Genomic DNA, 20,988 nt, shown 5'->3' on the forward strand with positions numbered 1-20,988 from the left:
TAGGTAACGGTTTCTTGACTTCTGCTCGTTCTCTCTGCTCTCCGCTGGGCTGGATCCAATTACTCCACATCTCCCCTCAACTTATTTTCCATCACCTCAACACCATGACATAGGTGACTCGCATTCAGCTTTTGATCCTTTTTCTGAAGAATTGCTATTTAACCCATCACTCCCTCCTCTATACTTGGGGAGTTCGTATTTCCGCTCAAGTGTACGACCTTCCACTTATCCTTATTCAACTGCCTCCTGTTTCTTCCACACCATTTCCCCAATTTGCCCACATAGTTTTTAAACCTAATCCTGCCCAACACCACATCTAGAGTTTTATTTCATGCGTAAAATATTACATCCTTACGTTTGCCCTTTATAACAAAAGAAAAAAAACCCTTAAGCCGAACTGAACCAGCAGTGGGGTGAGACCCCACCCAAATCACCTTTCACTTGAAAAAGCAGCTGCCGGCAGCGGGGCCCTGGGGGAGGTCGCCCAAGTAGGTTTGTACCCGCTTCGATGTGTTTCCCAGCTGGCTTCAAGCACGGAACACCGGACACCTTCGACAGCCGCACAGCCTTACCGCAGTCAGGCCTCTCCCGCTCCTCACCTCACCGACAGCCTCCTGCTTGCCGCGCCGGGTGTCCCGGCTGTCCTGGGCCCACAGCTCCCGCTTCCCCCTCGCCTCGCCTCAGCCACCCCCCGCCTCCCCACCGCTGGGCCCATTGTCGCAGCGGGAAACGCGCACCGGGACCTTCCCAGGACCGGGCCTCGGAGCAGCGACGCGGGACAAACCAAAGAGCGAGAACAAACGAGGACGGGACACAGGTATCGCATTCCCTGAGCGGCGACAACCGAGCCCGGAGCCCCTCCGCGCGGACAGCCCCGCGGCGGCGCGGCCCGCGGCTGCCCCCTGCCGGCGCGGGGAGGCGGCAGTTGGCTGCCGCGGGGGGCGGGCCCGGAGCGCGCGGGAGCCGCGGAAAGGGACAGGAAGCGGCGGGAGCCGTGCGCCCGGAGGCCGCCGCGCCCTGCCGGCCGGTGCCGCGGCGAGGCGCGGGGCCGCACCGCCTCCGCACCGAGCTGGGCGAGCCGCCGCGCTCGGCGGGCCGCTCCTCGGGGGCCCCGTGCTGAAGTAAAAGCTGTCTGGGCTCAGCCCCGCCATGCCGCCCGCTGGCGCCAGAGATCGGCGGGCACGGAGCCGGCCCGAGGAGGGAACAAGATGAAAGTAAGCTCACCTAGACACATCTCCCTCCTCTGCTCCCCGTGCCCCAGTCCGAGCTCCTGCCTTTACCAGTAGTAGTAATGAGACTTCTTTTCCCATTTTTCAGTCATGACTCCCTGCTGGGATAGGACCAAAGACTGCAGCTGTGCTTTGAGGCACTACAGGCCGTGTGAAGGGCCCCAGCCGCAGAGCCTGGAGGCAGGCTGCTCTCTGCAGCAGAGGGAGAACACTAGAAGGTCCTTATGTCCAAAGACAAGTTTCAGCCAAACACAACAGTACTAACTAGAGTCAGCTCACTCTGAGCAGGGAATGCTCTGGTCCGTATGATGAGAAGAACCAGCAAGACTAGAAAAGAGGTCAAATCCTGCCCTGTGTTTGCAGAGAAGGCTCTCCTCCAAAAACCATCACCTTTCAGGGGCTCTGAACAGAACAGGTGTTGCACAGTTGCTTCCACAACCCTGGGAAGTGCTGCTCTTGGTGCCTTTAAGGCTTAGTCCCAGACCTGTTCCACATGGGAGTCTCCCACTCTGCACCCTACCTTCAGGCTGCCTGTCTGCTCCACTCTGCACTCCGTGGCTCCCAGGCAAGGCCTAGTCTCCACTCCCTTGGAAGGGCTCTCCTTGGCTCGAGAAAGATGACCAGGCTCTTGTGGCTGTGTTTGAACAGATGTACATTTCTAGTAAGCCCGTCCTCACAAGCTGTCATGACTTGCTGTGGCCAGGAGCAATGGCTGCACACCAGAGTTGAAGAAGGACAAGATGTTGCACCTGTGCAGGGGACAGAGGTTTTACTAGCCCTCTCAGGGTCCAGTGCAACCAGTATAGTAGAAAAGAGTGATGGGAACATGGGTCTTCCTGACAGCTCACTAGATCACAGATAAGCAGGGAAGGTCAGGCTATTCCCTAGCATCCATACAGCCCCCCACCCCTTTGCCTCTTTGTTGTGCAGTGAGGGCATTTCCTCACCCTGTTCGTGGTCACAAGGTAGGAAAAGGGGAAGTCTGTAAAAAGAGCCCATGTGCACCACAGCAGATGTGCAAGAGACAGAACCTAGAACCACCTTTGCTCTCCAGGTAAACTGAAGTCTACCTCAGTGCTATACCAATACCTTCTCTCCATACTGCTGCATTCAGGCTCTTGAAAAAGCATTTTGGGCTTGCACGGTAATCAGAACAGGCTGATCTCAGCTCATTTCTAGCTCTAGCTAAACTTCCTCACTCAGCAAGCATCCAAGAGCACCTCATGCCCCCAGCCCCATGCAGCACCCATCTTGCCAGCAAGCGCAGCTGTGGCTTGGCTGTCATTCCCTGCAGCATGCAAGGAGCCCACCTGCCTGATATGGATGTGCCTCCCAGCAGCACCAGCTATTAGCCCATGCAGGAGAGGACCTGGGCAGGCAGGCTGCACCCCTCCTAATTGACTGAAGGAAGAGGAACACTTGAACTTGCTCCAAAAGGAAGCACAGGCTCCAGCTCCCCCACATTCATTTACTTGCAGAGCTTGCCCAAACCTGCAAGTAGACCTCAGCTTGCAGACAGGCAGTTTAGAGGAAGCAGTTAGGCCAGCACAAGTCAGCTGGAGGTATTGACCCTCTGGCAGTTTGGATGCAGACCTCAGGCTCAGCTTAAACATGTCTTTCTTCCCTTCTCCTATATCTAGAGGAACTGTCCCTTCCCAGCCATTATTTTCTTCAGCATGACTCATTCCAGCTACAAGGCCATTATATCCTTCAATACTGTCTATCCAGACCTTGCAAAACACACCAGGGAAAACTTCATCAGAGCACCTACACCCTTTCCATACAGGCAATTCCTGGGGAGAAACAGACATACTATAAAACATCCCATTTTTTGTTTTAACCACACAAAGAATTTATCAAAACTTTATTTTTCTAGAACATCATATGCTGTAATAGTCCAGTTTAGCTTAGCTTAAGACCAATACAAAGAGCAAGAATCTCTGGAGAATAACCATCTGTCCCTCAGGTGATGATGGCAGTAAGATACACTAGGTACTTCAGTGACATGCACCAGAGAGCTCTGGTGGCAAGGCACGGACAGCACACAGACAAAAGCCAAATCAAAAGCAAGCTTCCTAAGCAAGCAAACTGAGCAGGCTGCCTGACAGACATCGCTGCAGCGTTACGTGCATCAGAGCAGTGAGTTTTAAGTGCTTTTTTAGCAAAATGCACAGTGATGTGATCACATAACTGAGAGCTCCACTGTCCAAGCCTCTCAGGAACAGAGGTTTTAGGTTAAAAATTTCCCTGTAGTCATTACATAGGGCAAAGTCTGCTCAGCAATGCATGCAAACAGTGCCACAGAGCAGTGACAACTGCAGGTGCAAAGGAGGAAATGCTAGAGGCGTGATAGTGCTTCAACATTTATTTTCCCCAAAGACACATAAAAAGAATTAAAACAGTTCTAAAAACCATGAAGCTTCATAATACTTCACCACACATAAATACTGACTATGCTTCCTGCTTAGGCAAACCAGCAGGGAGGTCTTTTCTTCAGTTCTTTATGTCAGTAGGCGCATAAAGTTGTTTCATATACTCCAGGTACAGAACAAGTGACAGGAGAAATGCATGGTAGAGTCATTCCAGTTTGGTTAAAGGCCAGGAAGTTCTCCTGAGAGGGATGCTCTGCTGTTGACTGGAAGCCATGTTCAACAGATACTGCTCACATCGCATACAGATGTCTGCAGTCCGCCAGTCTGCCATCGTCCCTGTGTAACAGCACAGAGGCTGTGCTAGGCAATGAGGTTCCAAAATAATGGGTACACTGGAGTGGAAGAGGGAAAAAGAAAAGCAGCAAAGCTGATCCAGGCTTCTGTTAGAGGGCAAGGTGCCCTTCCACCCTTCCCCCATGCATGATCCAACAAGTGATTCAGCTAAATGCGTGAGCTCAACAGAGCAGTCAGCTCCACTTAGGAAGGCTACTAAGCACTAGGGCAGCTTCATTTACTGACACCTTCTCTCTATTGATGGTACATCAGCCAAAGGGCTAATGGTCATCTCTGGCTGATCCAGACCAAACCACTGCCCCACATAGCTAACTTCAGTCGTGAACACTGCCCCTGATTTTTGGCAACTGAAGTACAAGCCTTTGAACCAGAAACTGCTGTGACTATTTTGGCTACATTAAAGAATGGTTTTAGAGAGATAATGTATGTTTCCAGTCCTAGATATTGCACTTATACCCACAAGGTCTGTCTTTTCCACTCAGAACTGTCAAAAGCTCTTTTTGAAATAGTTCTCTGTCTGAGGCCAAAAAAAAGAAAGGGTGTCTGTATGCGTGTGGAGGGACTGAGAAACCATTTGTGGCATTACTCTTCAGTCAGTTACACTTGAGACCATCAGCGTACTTTACTTCTAGGTATAAAGGGGCTACTCCTGGGTTGTAGTGACAGATCCCCAGCTGCAGGGGACAATATAACGGAGTCTGGAAATTCTCATGCAAATGAAGCTGTTGCCTGGGGTAATATGGACACTTCTGAATCCAAGTCGGAAGCGTGGTTGCTAAAAAGCAAAATGGGTTTCGGGGCACCTACATGTTCTCCCTTTTGGTCATCGAAAACCCACAATACTTCCAGAGAACTGTAGACTATTTAGACCTGTGGTTAAAGCTGTCATTCAGCATAACATTCAGCTGACCAGCATACTACTGCATACTGCTGTCTGCATGTTTGTAGACTTACATATACAAGTAACTGGTAACATCTTTCAAGGTAAAAACAGAATATCCCTGTCCTAGCTTACCCAAAACACTTCCAGTGCTCTATTTCGTGCAGCAACTCTGTGCTCTTCTGCTCTTGAGTAGCTGGATTCTCCTCCCTGGAGAGTCTCAAAAGTTTTAGGAAGTGAAGAGGGAGATGTACACATGTTCTGAAGGGCATGGATATCTAGAATCACAACACAAGTCACCTGAATTGTCAGGGAAACACATCCTCCTTCTTAGAAGGAAAATTTGCATGGCATGCAATTGATTTATTGGTGCACTTAGAAGATAGACATTAATGCAGTGAACTTTCTGACCCTTGTATAAATAGAGCACAGAGTAATCCCAACCACTTTACACAGGATGAAAGAAAGAACCACCACAGTTGTTTTAGCTGAGTATGACAACAGATGTCTGTGGCACCCTGGCTGCTTTTGCACCTTGCAATATTCCCTCTGTTTTCTTAGAAACAAGTTACAAGGCAGATTTGAGGTACCAGTGGAATGAAAGGAAGCTTCCCATGACTGAGTGAGGTGCAGAGAAAACAGAAAATGTAAAAAACCCATATGCTGTTATAAAGACTAGACTTGCCTTGATGCAGCAGTCACGGCAGACAACACTGAGAGAAAAAAGTTCTCAGAATTATCATTTGAGTAAAGCTCAGCAGGTACCAATATTGCAGCTCAGGATGACTTTCCCAAGTCAGTCTTCTGATTGTGGCACAATCACTTGATGGCAAAGTGAGCAAGCTTAGAACTCCTCTGTTCAGTTTGCCAGCCCTACTATTTATCCTGGTTTAAATCTTCTGAAATGTGTCAGCATCCATAGCTTGAAGGCTTTATCTGCAAATGCCCATTACTTTTCACCCAGCACTACCACCAGACAGTTACTCAACTCCCAGTGGTTGTTTACTTGTTGCTTATCATCAATTCAGTGCTTCACCGCTGCTTCAAATGGATTTAAGTGAACCTTAAGGTGCTTGAAGTTCCTCTTTTCCTCTCCCATGAACTCAAAACCTCTGACAATAACTGGATACAAGTAGGTCCAACTCTGTTCCCAGTCACAGGGCCTGGAGTTCACTTTTTCAGTCCCCAATAGAGGATTGTGGCAAAGAGCCTCTCCCAGAACCTGCTCAAGCCCTTGACTGAAGTTAAATCCAAACTTTAAAGCAAAATGCAGAGAATGATCTCAGAGAAACTGAATCTAATACTTGCACAGTAAATTTGATTATTGCCAGCTTAGTACTAAGAGTTAAAATTGAGATACCACTTCAGAGGCAAGTTTTTCCACATCCTCTGCAGCTGTAGACACTTCAGCCTGGCTTGTGCAGTAAGGCTAAACTGAAGGGCTCAGCAACCCGTTCCTACCCACTACTAGAACTGTTTGAATACTGAGTATTTTCAGCACTGTTCTTTCACTCTTTTCTCCCTCCTCATTCAGTCCTTTTGTACCAGCTCACCTGCTACAGAGGTAACAGCTGTAAGGCCACTTAAGAAACATCTGCTTATGGCAGCTGAAACAGATCTGTGGAAAGGAAAGTTACTTGTGAATGCAAATTGGAAATATCCTTGTACCAACAGTATCCACTGCCTGCCAAAGAGCAGGCATGTAAACCAACGTTCTAAAGGCTTTAGATCCAGATACAATACAGAAGTCCAATAAAGGACAGCAAAGGCACAGGAATTAAAAGCTAAAAAGGAAAAAAAAAAAAAAAGAGTCTTACATGTAGGCCAGTGTTTTTATGATGCAGAGGTTTGGGGCAGCTGCCAGACAACAGGAGTTTAAAAAAAGGCTCTTGAGCAAACAATAGTTGTATTGTGCAAGAGTGTAACAGTAGCTTGTTAAGACAGAGGGAAGAAGAGAGACATTCTTTGAGGTAGACTGCAGCAATCCCAAAGAGATTAAGTCAGGGCAAATTTGAATCCAATCCTGAAGCAAAAAATGAGTCATAAGGAAGCTGATGAGTCGCTTGAACTTTATAAAAAAGAACACATTCATACACAGCTGGCAGTCAGAAGTGATATTATCTTGAGAAGTAGAGCTCGAGAAAGATAAAAAGAACACTTCAGCAGCAAGAACACAAAGAGGGTAAGAGAGCCATTTTAGAACAGGCAGAGAGCCGGCAAGTTAAAGCAGGACTGGTAAGTAAGGTGAGAAGAAAACCAGGATTCAGTCTCAGGAGCATCAGACAGATTGTGGAAGTAGCAAAGCTCTGCTAGTAGCACCCTTTGGCTCTGTCTATACTGCTAAATACGTGAGGGCGAGAAGCTGACCCCTAAGCCAAGTAGCACCTACTTCCTCACATCTGTGTTGCAAAGGGCTTGTACTCACCACATCTGCTCGGAGGAGCTGATTGCAACACCCTCTAAAGGGCACTCGGTGAATAAGCCAGCAGTTGAGCAGAGTGGGCAGTGAACAGTCCTGCAGGTCACTCCCTGTCCCCCTCATCTCCCCAACCTTTGTGTCTACCCAGCAAGGTGGTTTGAGTCAGCACAGCTCAAGTGTGAGAGCCTGAGTTAAGAGCCTTTGTTTCACTATTTAGCAGTCCCAAATCTCAATTAACTACTTCGAGATTTCAGAGCTGGCCAACAGTCATGGCAGTCAGCTCTCCTAGTGTGGAAAGAACAGTCAAGAAGTATCAAGCAAAGGCTGGGTTATTTTCTACACAACTTACACAACTTTAGCTTGATTAGAAGCCATTACCAAACAAGTAACAAAAGATTTTTACAGCCTAGGGCCGAACTCAGATCAGCTGTATGAACAGGGCAAGTTGAAGCAGAGAGCACCTCAGCAGTTCAGCACTGAGGGCCATGAAGCCAGCCAGCTTTTGAGAATGCAAGGACAGCACAAAGAGAAGGAGAGGAAACATACCTTTGCTCTTGGAAAGACACCACTACCTCCTTGGAAGACACCTTGCCCTTCCAGCACCATCATTGCATATCTGGTTCCAATAAGCTCAGCAATGGTTGGTGATGACCACTTGGTAGGAAAGGGACAGTCCTATCGAAAGATAGGAGTTAAGCATCAGAGAAAGCTGAAGGAAGCAGTTATTTGGGGAGGTCATCTTCAAAACTGGGTCCTAAAAGCCTCAGGAGCATTTGTTCCCAAAACTCAGTTTTGCCAGTGATAAGAGAACATCAGTTGACTCTGACAATACTAGCAGAGAAACTACTACAGTGGTTGCTGTAGTTTTCAAGCAGCTTCCTGACACCTCATTAGGGAAGCAGGTCCCACGGTCGTCACAGTAGTTAATACCATCTCCAGAGCCAGCCTTTGGGGAAACCTACCCTTTGGTACAGACTGCAGCGCAGATGCACACTGGCGCCTCCGAGCTACAGGATTCCCTTTCCACAGCACAACGCTCTCTTGCGTCCTCTTTCCTGAGACCCACTGGCCCCACACAAATGGCAGCTATGGCCTAGTGGTCAACCAGGAGAGATGGTGCTTCTATCCCCAGATGGGGAGCCCAACCCACCTGCATCCCCCACCACACTGCTGGGCAAAGAGGTCACACAGAGTTATGGTCGGTTTAGAGACTTGCCAGGGCAGGGCAGGGAGCGATGCAGAAGGAAAGGAGGAGGCAAGGGCACAGCAATCTTGTCAGGGCAGAACAGGGCTAGGCCATGATTCAGAGGGCTGCACAGAAGCACAAAAAACCCAGCATTGCACCCACAGCAGTCATTCAGAGCCTGACGACTTCAGTACTGCATACATTTAAAAGTCACTCATGCTGTGCTATCTACGTTTTATCAACCACTTGTTCCCTTTACTGCAGCTTAAAAGATGTTTGTGAACACATCAAAATCTAGAAAGGATAAGGGGAGATGGAGAAAGCAGGACAGTTCCACCACCAACTAGTCTGCTTGAGGAAGCCTTGACAGACACATTCAAGTAATGCAGTGGTATTTTTCTCTTCTTGTATGAGGAACAACTTTATTTCATATCAAACTGGGAAGCCTCCACAAGGACACTACAGCATCCACTCTTCTCTTAAGATGTCTCCAAGGAGAGAATAATATCCCAACTTAAGAACAATATACAATATGGCCTAAGATAAAAAAACAAAGAACAAGCTTACTGCTTGCACGAGGATCAATGTGCAAGCTCTGGTCATTACCAGATGAATCAGACCAGGCTTCCTAGCTGACATGCCAGACTTACATGTTCCTTGCTTTGAAGGCCTCTCTCTAAAGATGTGGACCTTCCTCTGTAAGGAGGCAGCTGCTGTTGGAAACCATTAGGTTTAACGTCTCCTAGTGTGGGTGCACTCATGGGAGGACATGTGCAATTTGCAGCAAGACCTGGATAGGAAGAGAGAGTTTTAGGGTGTAGAAAACCAAGTGGCAGCTTCTAAGTATTCACCCCAAAAGCTGAACGCTCAAGAGCACTACACTGCCTTCTGAAGGCAGCAAGGCTTACATCTCTCCCCACCAGCTCAGATCACAGAGGTTACAGTAATTATGCTTGTCAGTAGGCAGTGATGAGGCTTCATTAACACCATTTAGTTTAATAAAATCAAGTGGTGCACTTCCTACTTGGATATTCAAAACACTCATTTAGCTTTTACTGTGAATTCCAATTAGGCCTTTGGGGACATACTATCATTGTTTTGAAGCTGCAGGAGCTATACAAGCTTCAGTCAATTGCAGAGGAATGATTTTCTAAGGGCATCTCCCCAGACTCATTACTTCGTGTTGGAGCTTCTCCTGTAAATTGTCTTCAGGTGATCATAGAGAAAGTGCATAGTGAGCCCAGTCTAAGGCTTTGGGAACCCAGCAGGCCACTGACTGCACTTTGTCACCTGTTTAGATGTGCAGCTAGAAGTGCACTGACCTGTGCTGTCGCAGGATACTACTGATGACCTGGTCGAGGCAGGCCAGGTGCTGGAAGGCCGCCTGGGAGTGGTTTCCTGTAGATCAGAGGACAGCATGTTCTTAAGATGCATGCAACAGACACCAAGCCCACTCCCTCAGAAGTGCTGCTGCTAAACAAAACCCGGGATACCCAGAAGACCAGAAATGTTCAAGGCTCAGCCAAAAGTGAAGCAGAGAGAGCAATTAGTGTGGTACGTTTAGCAACTTTGTATTCCAAGAGGTAATCGCAACTTAATTCCCCGCTGCAACCAGAAAGCTCCAGCCAAGCTACTGAAATTTCAAATTAATCTCTTCTTTCTCATCCAAGTTCAGTGCAGATAATAGTAGTCCCAAAGTTTCATTTGTTCAGAAACCAACTCCACAAAGTGCTCCCTATACAACTCTCAGAGTACATCGGAACCATTTTCTCAGCTCCAGCTCACATGTAGCAACATCAGAGAACAGTTCAAGAGACTGCGCCCCACTAAGCCAACTCAAACCCAATGCTGTATCTCAACAGCATTTTCTAGCCTCTCTACAAAAGCAGAAAACAAATTTTATTATATTAGTCTCCGTACAAAGGTCCTTCTAGTTTAGAAGAACACGTCAACAACAGGGTTCTCAAATGCTGAACATTCCTACAAGTAGCACAGACTTGTGCAAATATAGCTAAGATTTTCTACTTTTATTCATTCGTATCCGTTTTTCTCAGTTAAGCAACTTCATTTCAAACAGAAATGTTTACAGAAAACAGATTCCTGTTTGCATGCCAGTGCATCTGTGCTAGACATGATGCGTTAGGGCTTAAGTTCTGTTCCACAGAATTTCTGAATATGCCCAGACTGAGTCCCAGAACCAAGCTGTCCAGCTTTTCATGATTAAGCCAGGAGTTAAAAGAACCTAAAGACTCTGTATTATGGTTTATTGAAGGATGGTGCTCCCAAAATTGCTCCACAGATAGAAGAGTGGGAATTCACCAGTGAAGTTGCTTCCTGAAAAGTTTTCCTTCCACAAGCTCACATACCATGCAAAGTGCAAATACATCAATACATCTAGCATCAAACACCTCACTGTGAGATAAGAGTGGGAATAATTCTGGCCCATATTGGCCAAACTCCTATGCATATTAAAACTTCTGCAGGATCTAGTTTTAAGAGGCCAGAGTAGACCTTGCTTCTTTAGGCTGCAGTCATGCCACTAAAAGCAATGTTTAAATATGGTATGAGCTTCTGCAGAGGAAAGTACTTCAGTGAACCTAATAGTATCACATTCGTTCACTTTTGAGAGACAAGACTGCCCACACTAGGATTTGAACCTGACATTCCAGGCCGTGTGTGTGCAGATCTAATGCCTGAAGTGCTTGTGCTTCTCCAGAGACCTCTCAATTAAATCCGTACCTGAACTCCTGGTCCCAGCTGCTGTCTTGTAGCGTTGACAATTTTGCACTCGGTGCCGGTGTCTTGGAGAGTTGAAGAACTATCTCTTGGAGGTTTCAAGGCAATATTTGGCGTCACAAGCACTTCTGCAGGGTAGAGGGGAAACAAAAGACCCCACACACATAGACGAGATAAGATATCATGCTGTGACAAGAAAATAGCAAATTTGATACCTACACATCAGAATTTCAGATTTGGCTAGACTTTGTCTTGGTAGTTACATAATCTTTTCGTTTTAGGTAATGGTCAAAATCCTGTTCTCTCACTTAGTGGACAGACAAATCTGAACATCCATAAAAACAAGGGTACGCTGAAACATCTTTTGAGTCTTAATAAGCCACAAAGATTTTCTAGAAAGAACTATTCTTACGCCATACCACCTTTACTACACAAAATTTGCATTCCTACTTCCATTGCATTACACGTGCTATGGAAAAGATAAGTGGGCCTTCATTCCAAAGGCCACCCATTATTTTTAGTCAACATCGATTTCACTTGCATGCTTGATAGGTCACTTTGTAGCAGGTACCTTTGGGCCTGCTCCTATTTTCCCTTGCTGCTGCTGACTGAAGCTTCTGTGGTTGTTTTATTTCTGCCATGAGCTGTTCATGCTGGCTGGACTCCCATGGCACACACAGCTTCCTCTCCAGCACCTGCAGGCAAAGCATAGCACCTAAAAGAGCCAGTGGATAGAGCAAGGAGACCAGTGGTGACAGAACTATCCTTTCAACAATGGCACTGTTTTACAAGCACCTCTCACACAAGAGGGCACTGGGGTCTGCACAGGAGACACATGAGAGAACCTTTGGATAATGCACAGTAGAATACTTTAGCTACTCTCAAATTTGAAACTGAGAACTCCAGGTGTACTTTCAGGACCACAAAACATTTCAAATGGAAAAGGAAGTAGGGAGATTGATCATTTTTCTACTGTGAAGACATCACCTCCTATTTTCCTAATCCCATGTTTTGGCAGGAGGTTCTGCCCAAAAGTTAAGTATGGTCAATATATTGCCCTCCCAAATCCAAACCAGTAGCTAAGTCATTAGCTCTATATTCCTAGAAACTGTCCTGTCAACTCCAGAATCGTCTTGTTGTGCTATCATTACATGCAGCACCAGGCCACCTACCGGCTTTAGATGAGGCTTGGGAGTAGCTACATCAACTTTGGGGGTCCTGTTTTTTCGCTCGATGATCACCTGAAAGAGCAGGAATTATGCTTAAGCAATAGTTCTTTCTCTACTCCTGCTACACCTTCCCATTCAGTGGCACAGTGAGTGACTTGAGTCAGGATTTAGGAATGGAGGAGGTGGGGAATAAATAACAAAACCAAGTTGGGAAATGTAGAGCAAGGATGTTTACCTACCTGGGTTTTTGGTAGACAGATTTGCCTGTGACAAACTAGAGGCAACCAGAAGCGCTGCACAGCCCCCTTTGAGGCTTGCACAAGCAGCATACAGCCTTCTAGCCCCAGCAGCTCATGGACTGCTCTGAGCAGCCACTGGAAACGTTGTACTCAGATTTTGGCATCAGGAGTGATCCTGACAAGCAGCATGGTCACCTCATATCAATCAGTGAGAACTCAGCTCCAGGAAGGAGAGTAAGTGAATGGGTTAATAAGACTATAACAAGAGCCGTAGGAGCAGGCAGCTGTATGTGTAAGCTGGCAGATATATGACTTCTATGCGTAAGCCCCAGAGACCGGCTTACAGCCCTGCATAAACTAGGAACAAGAGCAAGACAGAACTGCAGGGCAGGTATTCATGTGAGGCAGACTGTCTCCCTCATCAAGCCTTGTGCTTGCTGCATAGGGGAGAACTGACAAAAATGTCAAGTTGCACATCTTTAGCTGCCTTTTTCACTTATTCTTACTTTCAGGCTATGCCATTTACATTCTCTGTGTGTACCATTTCAGAACACGTGGGAGTGCAGGTAGAACAACACTGCAGTTTCCCACACTAGCTGTGTTTTCATTCATTTGCAAATTAGACCGCTGTTTGCTAGAGAAGCTTTAATATAGCTTTGCAGATGGGGAAATCCTTGTTCAAGAGCCTTCACAAAGACCTGAGCAATAGCAGTCTATGCTTTCTTCTAGCATTTCTGACTACTACTCTTCAAACACATTTTTGCTTCTCGTTGACCACAGAAGGAAAAAAAAAAAAAAGAAAGAAAAACGAAATCAAGACTCAGTTTATCCTGCCACCTTGAGTTATGGTTCTGCACTGCACAGTGCGTTGATACACAGTACATGGCAATACAAGTAATTATGGTGTATACTCTCCTTTCTCCTATTATTCATCTATACATCAATCAAGATATCATCTCCAGAGAAGTATCAAAGCCTTATCTGAAGGCTGGAGCCAGTGAAGAAAAGCCACAGTCAATGCACCTTTATAGAGCATTGTTTAGCTGAGGCTTTCAAACCCCCTGTGCTCTAGCAGCACAAACAAGGAGAAAAAAAGGCTGATGTCTAGCGTGGTATGCAAAGTTTTCACTTTTTAAAATATCGCTCTTTATTACGACTAGAGTTGTGTCTCATCTTCTGCCAAGACGTCTGTTTGCACAGCACGCCAATGCCACAAAGCCTTACGCCAATGTTTTAGATCTGCTCATCGCTCCCAGCTCCAGCTGCAGCAAGCAAACAGCATCACAAGCCTTTAGAGACACCCCAGACGTTTCTGTATCTGGTCACCTTCACCAACCATCCACACTGTTGGAAGCCCCTACCACTCCAGTCAGTACAGCAGCTGTCCCTGGAAGGGGCTTTGGTTTTTTTACCTTGACTTCACTCCTGCAGTAGCTTGTGTACACTGCCTGCCTGCTGTACCTCTGCCTGAGGCTGAGTAAAGAACTTGCTCAGAAGTGCTTCCTCACTTGCACACATCCCACAACATCTGGGAAGGCAAGGAAACTAGTAAGAGATGCCAGGCTCAGCTCAAGAAGCCTGGGAGGACACAAGTGTCCAAGTTGGAAAGCATAAGCAGGCAAGGGTCTGTTTCATGAAACTGTTGTGTGCAAGCCACTGTAATTGCTCCAGGGAAGGGAGCAGCTGACCGACCCCTGGATGGGGAAAAAGTTTACCATCCAGCTTCATGAAAGCTTGGCTACCTCTGAATTTAAAAGGTACTGGAAATGAAGCAAGTGGGTGGACAAACAGAGTGATCTAATGTTGAGCTGCAGCTGAGAGGGAGATCCAGACACTTCCAGACTTGGAAATACCTTTGAGAGAGACGGGCTTTTAGAGGAGGTCGCAACAAACACTGCTTAGAAATGAGGTAGAGCAGGTGGTTTCAAAGTTGTCTGTTGACTGCAGTCACTCACCTTCCGAAGAGTGTACCTCTTGCGTTGGATATCATCTAAAAGTAATTCATAGGGAGAGCGGACACATTCTTTCGGAGGCATGTGATGCTGTGGTCGCTCAGTAGCCTTGCGCAGCTTGGCACCATTCTGCAGTTCATGGATAATGTTGGGCCACAGGGATGCCTAGGAGAAACCAGTGAGGGCCAAGTCAACAGCTGGCTAGAACGAACAGAGCAGCATCCCCTCTCCTCTGTGTAACAGGGCATACCTAGCAACTGAAGTCATTCAGAAATACATGTGTCCTTAACACCCCCTGCAACTCACTCACAGATCAGGGCACTGTACCAGAACAGAGAATTGCTCCTCTTTACAGAAGTTAACTTGCAACGAGAAAGCTGGCTCGCCAGGCTCATTCCTGAATTTTGTCATTAACTTTACAAATGTACTTCACTGAAACATGGTTTCTGCTGCCAGGTAGCTAGACCCATTTTCTTGAATACCAACTTACTGCAAGTGCTCCAGGGGCCAGAGTTTTTCATATTATTGGACTCTAGGAAACACTGGGAATGAAATCCCAAATCTTACCATTAAAATCCTCTGAACTTTCAGAAACCAAAGGTTGAAGGGCCCACAAACAAAAGAGGAAGACGAGGGGAAATGGATCTCATACTTTAACCTTCACAGCAGCATATGTTAGCAGTTTCAGCCTGAAGACACAAGCCGATAACTCTGACATCTGTTCATTCTGTTCCTGTATTAATATGTGAGGATGCTCAGGCATGCACTATAACCCAAGAAAAGTTACAGACAGGGAAAAAAAAAAAATCAACTCAATAGCATGTTTGGACAACATTGTAATGGAAGTGCTAAGTCAACAGCTTATCTGGATCCCAACGGCAAATTGAGTAAGAACCAGTGATTGTATTATAAACAAAGAAAGGGAAGCAAAGCATTTTTTAAAACTGCCTCAGAACAAAGCTTCTGACTTAGACTCCTCTTCCTTTTCCACTTACAGCAAGAAGCATCTTCTCTCAACTTATCCCTTCAGATAGCTTGGTATGATATCAGAAGAGTCTCACACAAGCTCTGACTGATGACCGCCTTCAAGGAGACAGGTTTTTTTGTTGGATTGTTTTAGCCTGGCTTTGGTACAGTCATACCTCAACTCCAGAAAATTAGAACTGTTGGAGAGTGACCATATACTAGTGATAACTCCCAGGCTATATTTATTATTGTGTAGGAGAACACACAAAAGTCTCTGGGCAAACCGATCAGTATTAGAGACCTTTGAAACAGCTTATCTTGAGCCATTTGCACTCTCTAGAGTTGTATTTCACATGGTGACAGAACTTGACTCAAAGACACTACCTGAAGAGAGACATCTGTACTGTAATATTACCACATTAGTTTTGGGACAAGCTGGCCATTTCAGAGCAACTTGTACACTGAAAACATTTTTCAGAAGTAGGTGACACCATTATCACTCGTATTTTTCTTTCCCTACTGACTGGATCACTGCAATTGTTCTACTTGGGCCATCCCATGTATTGTCAAACTCCACATAAACTTTCCACACCTGTGTAACACAACACAAGATGCTACAATGCCTCAAACCTACTGCATTCAGTTCAACAGATGAGTGCTAAGACGGCTGTGCTCCTAAGAGGTCTCACAGCTTAGACTGCAATGTGAAGACTGTCTTGTGACATGTACGGATAAACTCTGCTGAAACTGTACAACCCTGCACGCTTTTAAGCTGTGGTCTGTGCTTCTGAAAGCCTGTTTTGCAGCAGTCAACGTGAAAAACCACGGTCCATAAAGAGCATTAGCTGCTCAGCACTGCTCAAGGCATCAGCTCTAATCTGTGGGATCCCAGTCAAGTTGGCATCCTTGTTATTTTAAACTTAAGAATTTGTCAGGGCGATGCAATCAACTGGTGCTTAGGGACTTAGAAACTAAAGGCAGAGGATTTGCAACAGACATCCTGCTTTTGGAATTTGCGTCTACTGAAGGAGCGAGGCCAAATATACTGGCCTTCAGGCCACACAGCAAAGCCCATGCAGTTATTCATGTATTCCCTGCAGAAAAGAGCTATAGCAGTTGATGAGTTTGTGGTTTGAGACAACTTGCCAGTTTATTTTAATAGATCACAAAATTGAGAATATGCCCAAACACACATTTCACAAACATTTTCATACGAATAGTTTGAGCACGCTTCAAAGCAAGTGCTATTTAGACAAAGGGAGTGAGTTCACAAGTCTCTCGGGGCTTGCTGTTTGTCTCCACAGACTCCAGAGCAGTTGTTTATGCTGGGCCAAGCTCCAGCCAGAAGAGCTATTTGTTTCTGATTGAGCCCTGGCTGTGTAGGGCCTTGAAAAGAAGAGAATAAGTTGCTTTCTCTGCCCCAAACACAGTCCAAGGTCTATGGAAGAACAGGAAAGGCAGAAAGTAGAAGCTACATCTTTAACCTCACCCTCCTCCACCCCTTTGACTGGTTGGAGCTGCACAGCCACAAAGATGGCCAGAGCTACTGGCCTTCAATCCCTTACAGCCCTGAACCACAACAGATCCCACATAGTAAGAGTGAACTAGTCTACCCTAGTACTACCACCAACAGAACAATTCTCTAGGAGTTTTCAGTCCAGCTACAAGAAAGGAACAGATTGCTTTTGGCAGGTGTCAGTTACTGCCGAGAGCTGGAGTTTGGGGCTCATTTGCAGGAAGAAACAGCCTTAGTAACTACTTGTGGACACTTATTCCAAAGACTGCCTCCAACTTCATCTTTACAAGTGGTTTGAGTTGAACCACAAAGACACTCTTTGGGTAGAATTAATGCCTACATGAAGTTAACACATGAAATAGCTTAACTTCAAGTTCACCCTCCAGCTTGTTTTGCAGACAAATCTTTAACTACTGAAGGTCTTGAACAATCGAAGAAGTTTTGTTTGTGTTCAAGCTCTACTTTTCATAGAAGAGTCAATGGAAAGCCTCATAGAGCCAAGGTAGACAAAAACCCCAACTCCCCGTAATGAAGGAATTAAATCTCTTACCCAGTATTTTTCCTTCTTCTGAAGGGGCTTTTCCACCAAATCTTCCACATCCATTTTTCTCAGACGCTGAGAAGCAAGCATATGAAGTCATTACCTTGCACTGTTGAGTGATTTCCTCTCTACCCAGTACAAATTACTCATGTTAATCTGAAAAGCTTAGAAGCCCCAAACACCCAAACTTTCAAAAACTACAGTAAATTACTGATACAGTGCAGACAGTAACCTTTCACATCGTGAAAACAGACCTTCAGCTAGGTATTCCATTTCTAGTGTGATAGGAAGGTTACTTTAGAACTAGTTGAGTGTGTGAAGGTGGAGGGAATAGCAGCTAAGAGGCAATCCCAAATGTACCTCTTTGGAAGTCTGGATGATGGTCACAAGCTTCTGAAGTTCCATATATTCAGTAAATAGACTCCTACAGGTCATTTCATAATGGCTAGTAGCCTCAGAAGGCCCAGACAAGTGCTCCTCACAGGCCTGAAAAAAGTGCAGCTATTTATCATAAATCATAGAATCATAGAATGGTTAGGGTTGGAAGGGACCTTAAAGATCATCTAGTTCCAACCCGCCTGCCATGGGCAGAGAAATCCTTCACTAAACCAGGTTGCCCAAAGCCTCATCTAACCTGGCCTTGAACACTTCTGGGGATGGGGCATCCACAACTTCTCTGGGCAACCTGTTCCACTGCCTCACCACCCTCAATGTAAAAAATCTCTTCCTTATATCTAATCTAAATCTCCCCTCTTTCAGCTTAAATCCATTGCCCCTTGTCCCCTTATTTAAAAGGGATATTGAAATGGATGGATAAAGCAAGAGTTAGTTCTCTCAATCCATGGTTAAAAAATCTCTTCATCACAGCCCTTTTGTGTTTTTTTTTCCTATTGCAGATGCAGAGGAATGAAGCAGCAAGATGACCAATCTTATATGTACAATAATGTTAGTAGCTGTGTAATTTACATATCTTGTTCTCCATAAGATGTGCTTTGAAATAAGAACCTGGAAGGGGAAGCCTCCAGTGCAGACCAAGCACAATAAAACACAGCAGGTGGAATCATTTGCCCTGTTCTTTTCCACTCCCCCATATAGACTGAGACACAGGAAGTTTCTCATACCTTTAAATCCTAGTTGAGAGAAAAATATTTGATCTGAGACATTCAAATCCCAGCTCTTGCAGAAACTGAATACTATGGACAAGTGACTTTTTTCAGTATCTATGTATCGAATTTGGAGACTATGTACAGAAGGACTTCATAGACACAGCTGTGTGAGAGCCATGCTCAGTCTTCCTCCTTAATCCTCTTCCATAGGCACTTGCATGCACCTAAGACTGTTTTTCCTTTTCCCTCTGATGGGAAAGCCGTGTGCTCCCTCTATGTTCTCCAACAAGCTACCCAGCTTTTTCCCAGAAATGGTCTTGCCCCTTGGTTAATAGCATTGCTCCATCCACTCCTCTAAAGCAGCTATATTTACTAATTTACTATATTTACTAATATACTAAGTGGGAAGAAGGAAACCTTGATAACATCCTGCAGGGTGACTGCTGGTTTCATTGCCTCGTCATCCAGTTTCAACATGAGGCACAGCAGTTTCTCCAAAGGATGACTCAGTTCTCGCTCCACTTGGCTGTCGATTCCCCAGTCCAGGGCTTCATAGATCACCACTCCCAAGTACTCCAGCAGCTGCAGACAGAGATCAAGGAAGCAGTACAGCACAAAGCATCACGGAGAACTTCACAGCTCTCACTTCCCATCCATGTGTGTACCCTCCACTGCCCCTCGGGGCTGAGCACATCTCTCAAGACGAGAAAGGCCCAACAGGCAGCTAGATGCTCATGGGGTGCCCTGAGGTACTCTATAAACAAGCTGGTTTAAACTTTAAAATGACCTTATCTAACACCTCTAAATTATCTTTTATTAAGGACAAAGACTGTGGGCCACTCTACAACAGGGAGCACCTGTGCACATTGTTTCCCAGTCCCATTGTTTTGCTTGAGTTCAGTCCTAGCATTTTGTTTCATTTTCCAGATTGCAGGGGGCAGAGTCACTCTCTCAGGGCACAGCAAATTTAAGCACCTTGATAGTTTCAACACCTAGACATCTGCATTTCATGAGCTGGCCTTCTACTACAGCAGAATGATATCTGTGCACACACACAAAGGTGAAGATGCAGGCTCACCTTGTCCTCTGACTGCTGAATGCTGCCAACATCTGAAAGGGAAAAAAAGAGAGGAGGAGAAAGATGACTGCGTAGGCATTGATAAACGGCTTTTAGAATCCCTGCCAAGAGAGAGAAACAGGAAGAATTCTTGGTAATAAGGAAGCAAACCCCTCTGACTAAGGTCAGTCCCTCCTGGGGAAAGGAGGACTATATTTAGGGACTCCTGGAAAGCAACACAGGATACTCTTCTTATTTTGAGCATTAGCCTCAAACTACCTGCTGCCGGGTACTTTCTTTGTTCGCTAATGGATATCTAACTGCAAGGAAGGCGCTGGATCTTTCTGCTCATTCTTTATTATCCACTCTTGTCCTTGAAGAGTCAGCCTAGCGCAGCAGCGCAACTAAGCGGTGCATGAGACAAAGCTTGTTACCACTTGCTGGCTACACATAGTGACAAAAAAGGGAAACTGTCAATCATAGATCTGCAGCAAGAGTTACTATAACAAAGGAATCGCACACTGGAAGATGAACAGAGCAGGACATACAATAAAGCCTCAGACTATTTCAAATAACATAAGTGGCAACAAACTTTCATCCCAGCTATTCCCTAGAACCAAATGACTTGCTAGAACACTATTAGAAAAATTAGTAGGCTGTATATCTGTATTAGCGCTCATCTCAGTCCTTTGAAATGAAGCATAGGCAGCAGAACAGCCTCATGACAACATACAGAGAGGTGAGAGGTGGAAAGAAAAAAAGAAAAAAACCCAACCTTTCCTGCTTTGTCCCCACGTTTCAGCCAGTTGTAAGAACAGCCCTTAGCACCCACAACTAGCTATGCTCTTACCAGACTTGTGGTACACCTTGAAGGAAGCAGTACCATCAGCATGGACAAAGATGCTTCCAGGACCTTTTATGAACACAGAATGGAGTGGTGGGTACAGCCCCTGAGCCAACTGCTCCATTTTACGGCAACACTGAAAGCAGATAGCCCAGGCTTGCTCCTCGCTTATAGGATGTTCAAAACACCTCAGAACCTCAGCTAGAGAGACCTTGGCGATCTTCAGCTCACACTGTGGAGACTCCATCTTCACATTTACCTCTCATCTCCACTCTTAGCCTAGGAAGCTTAACACTCCCCTTCCCAGGACAAACAAGTGCTCAGAGCAGCCTTTTATCAGTTCTGCCTCCTGGTTTGCTCTCACGTCTCGTCGCTACAGGTGTGATCATTAATGCCAATTTTGCTCTACCTTTTTAAAGGGA

General features: G+C 45.8%; 1 protein-coding gene across 1 annotated transcript; it reads right to left on the reverse strand.

The window, feature by feature from the left end:
• Positions 1–3,806: 3,806 nt before the first annotated feature.
• LOC104384203 (protein spire homolog 1-like) lies at positions 3,807–20,813 on the reverse strand. Its single transcript, XM_086622800.1, has 16 exons — positions 20,573–20,813; positions 19,744–19,775; positions 19,083–19,247; positions 17,920–18,045; positions 17,569–17,634; positions 14,540–14,701; positions 12,332–12,417; positions 11,748–11,860; positions 11,180–11,304; positions 9,763–9,862; positions 9,091–9,230; positions 7,801–7,929; positions 6,389–6,453; positions 5,521–5,548; positions 4,971–5,113; positions 3,807–3,993 (listed from the first exon to the last, which is right to left on the reverse strand). Exons 1-16 carry the CDS (start codon positions 20,811–20,813, stop codon positions 3,807–3,809), a joined length of 1,908 nt encoding a protein of 635 aa, XP_086478926.1.
• Between the last annotated feature and the right edge of the window lie 175 nt (positions 20,814–20,988).

Source organism: Tauraco erythrolophus, chromosome 1 (assembly GCF_009769465.1).
Source record: "Tauraco erythrolophus isolate bTauEry1 chromosome 1, bTauEry1.pri, whole genome shotgun sequence".
Taxonomy (NCBI): Eukaryota; Metazoa; Chordata; class Aves; order Musophagiformes; family Musophagidae; genus Tauraco; species Tauraco erythrolophus.

What these genes read in the sequence shown, in the direction of transcription:
- LOC104384203 (XM_086622800.1), bottom strand. Translation starts at nt 20,813, where the DNA reads ATGGAGTCTCCACAGTGTGAGCTGAAGATCGCCAAGGTCTCTCTAGCT. An exon ending in AAATAGGAGCAGGCCCAAAG is followed by an intron (nt 11,305 to 11,747) that starts GTACCTGCTACA and finishes TCTACCCTGCAG; the next exon opens with AAGTGCTTGTGACGCCAAAT. An exon ending in GTGTCTTTCCAAGAGCAAAG is followed by an intron (nt 6,454 to 7,800) that starts GTATGTTTCCTC and finishes TCCTTTCCACAG; the next exon opens with ATCTGTTTCAGCTGCCATAA.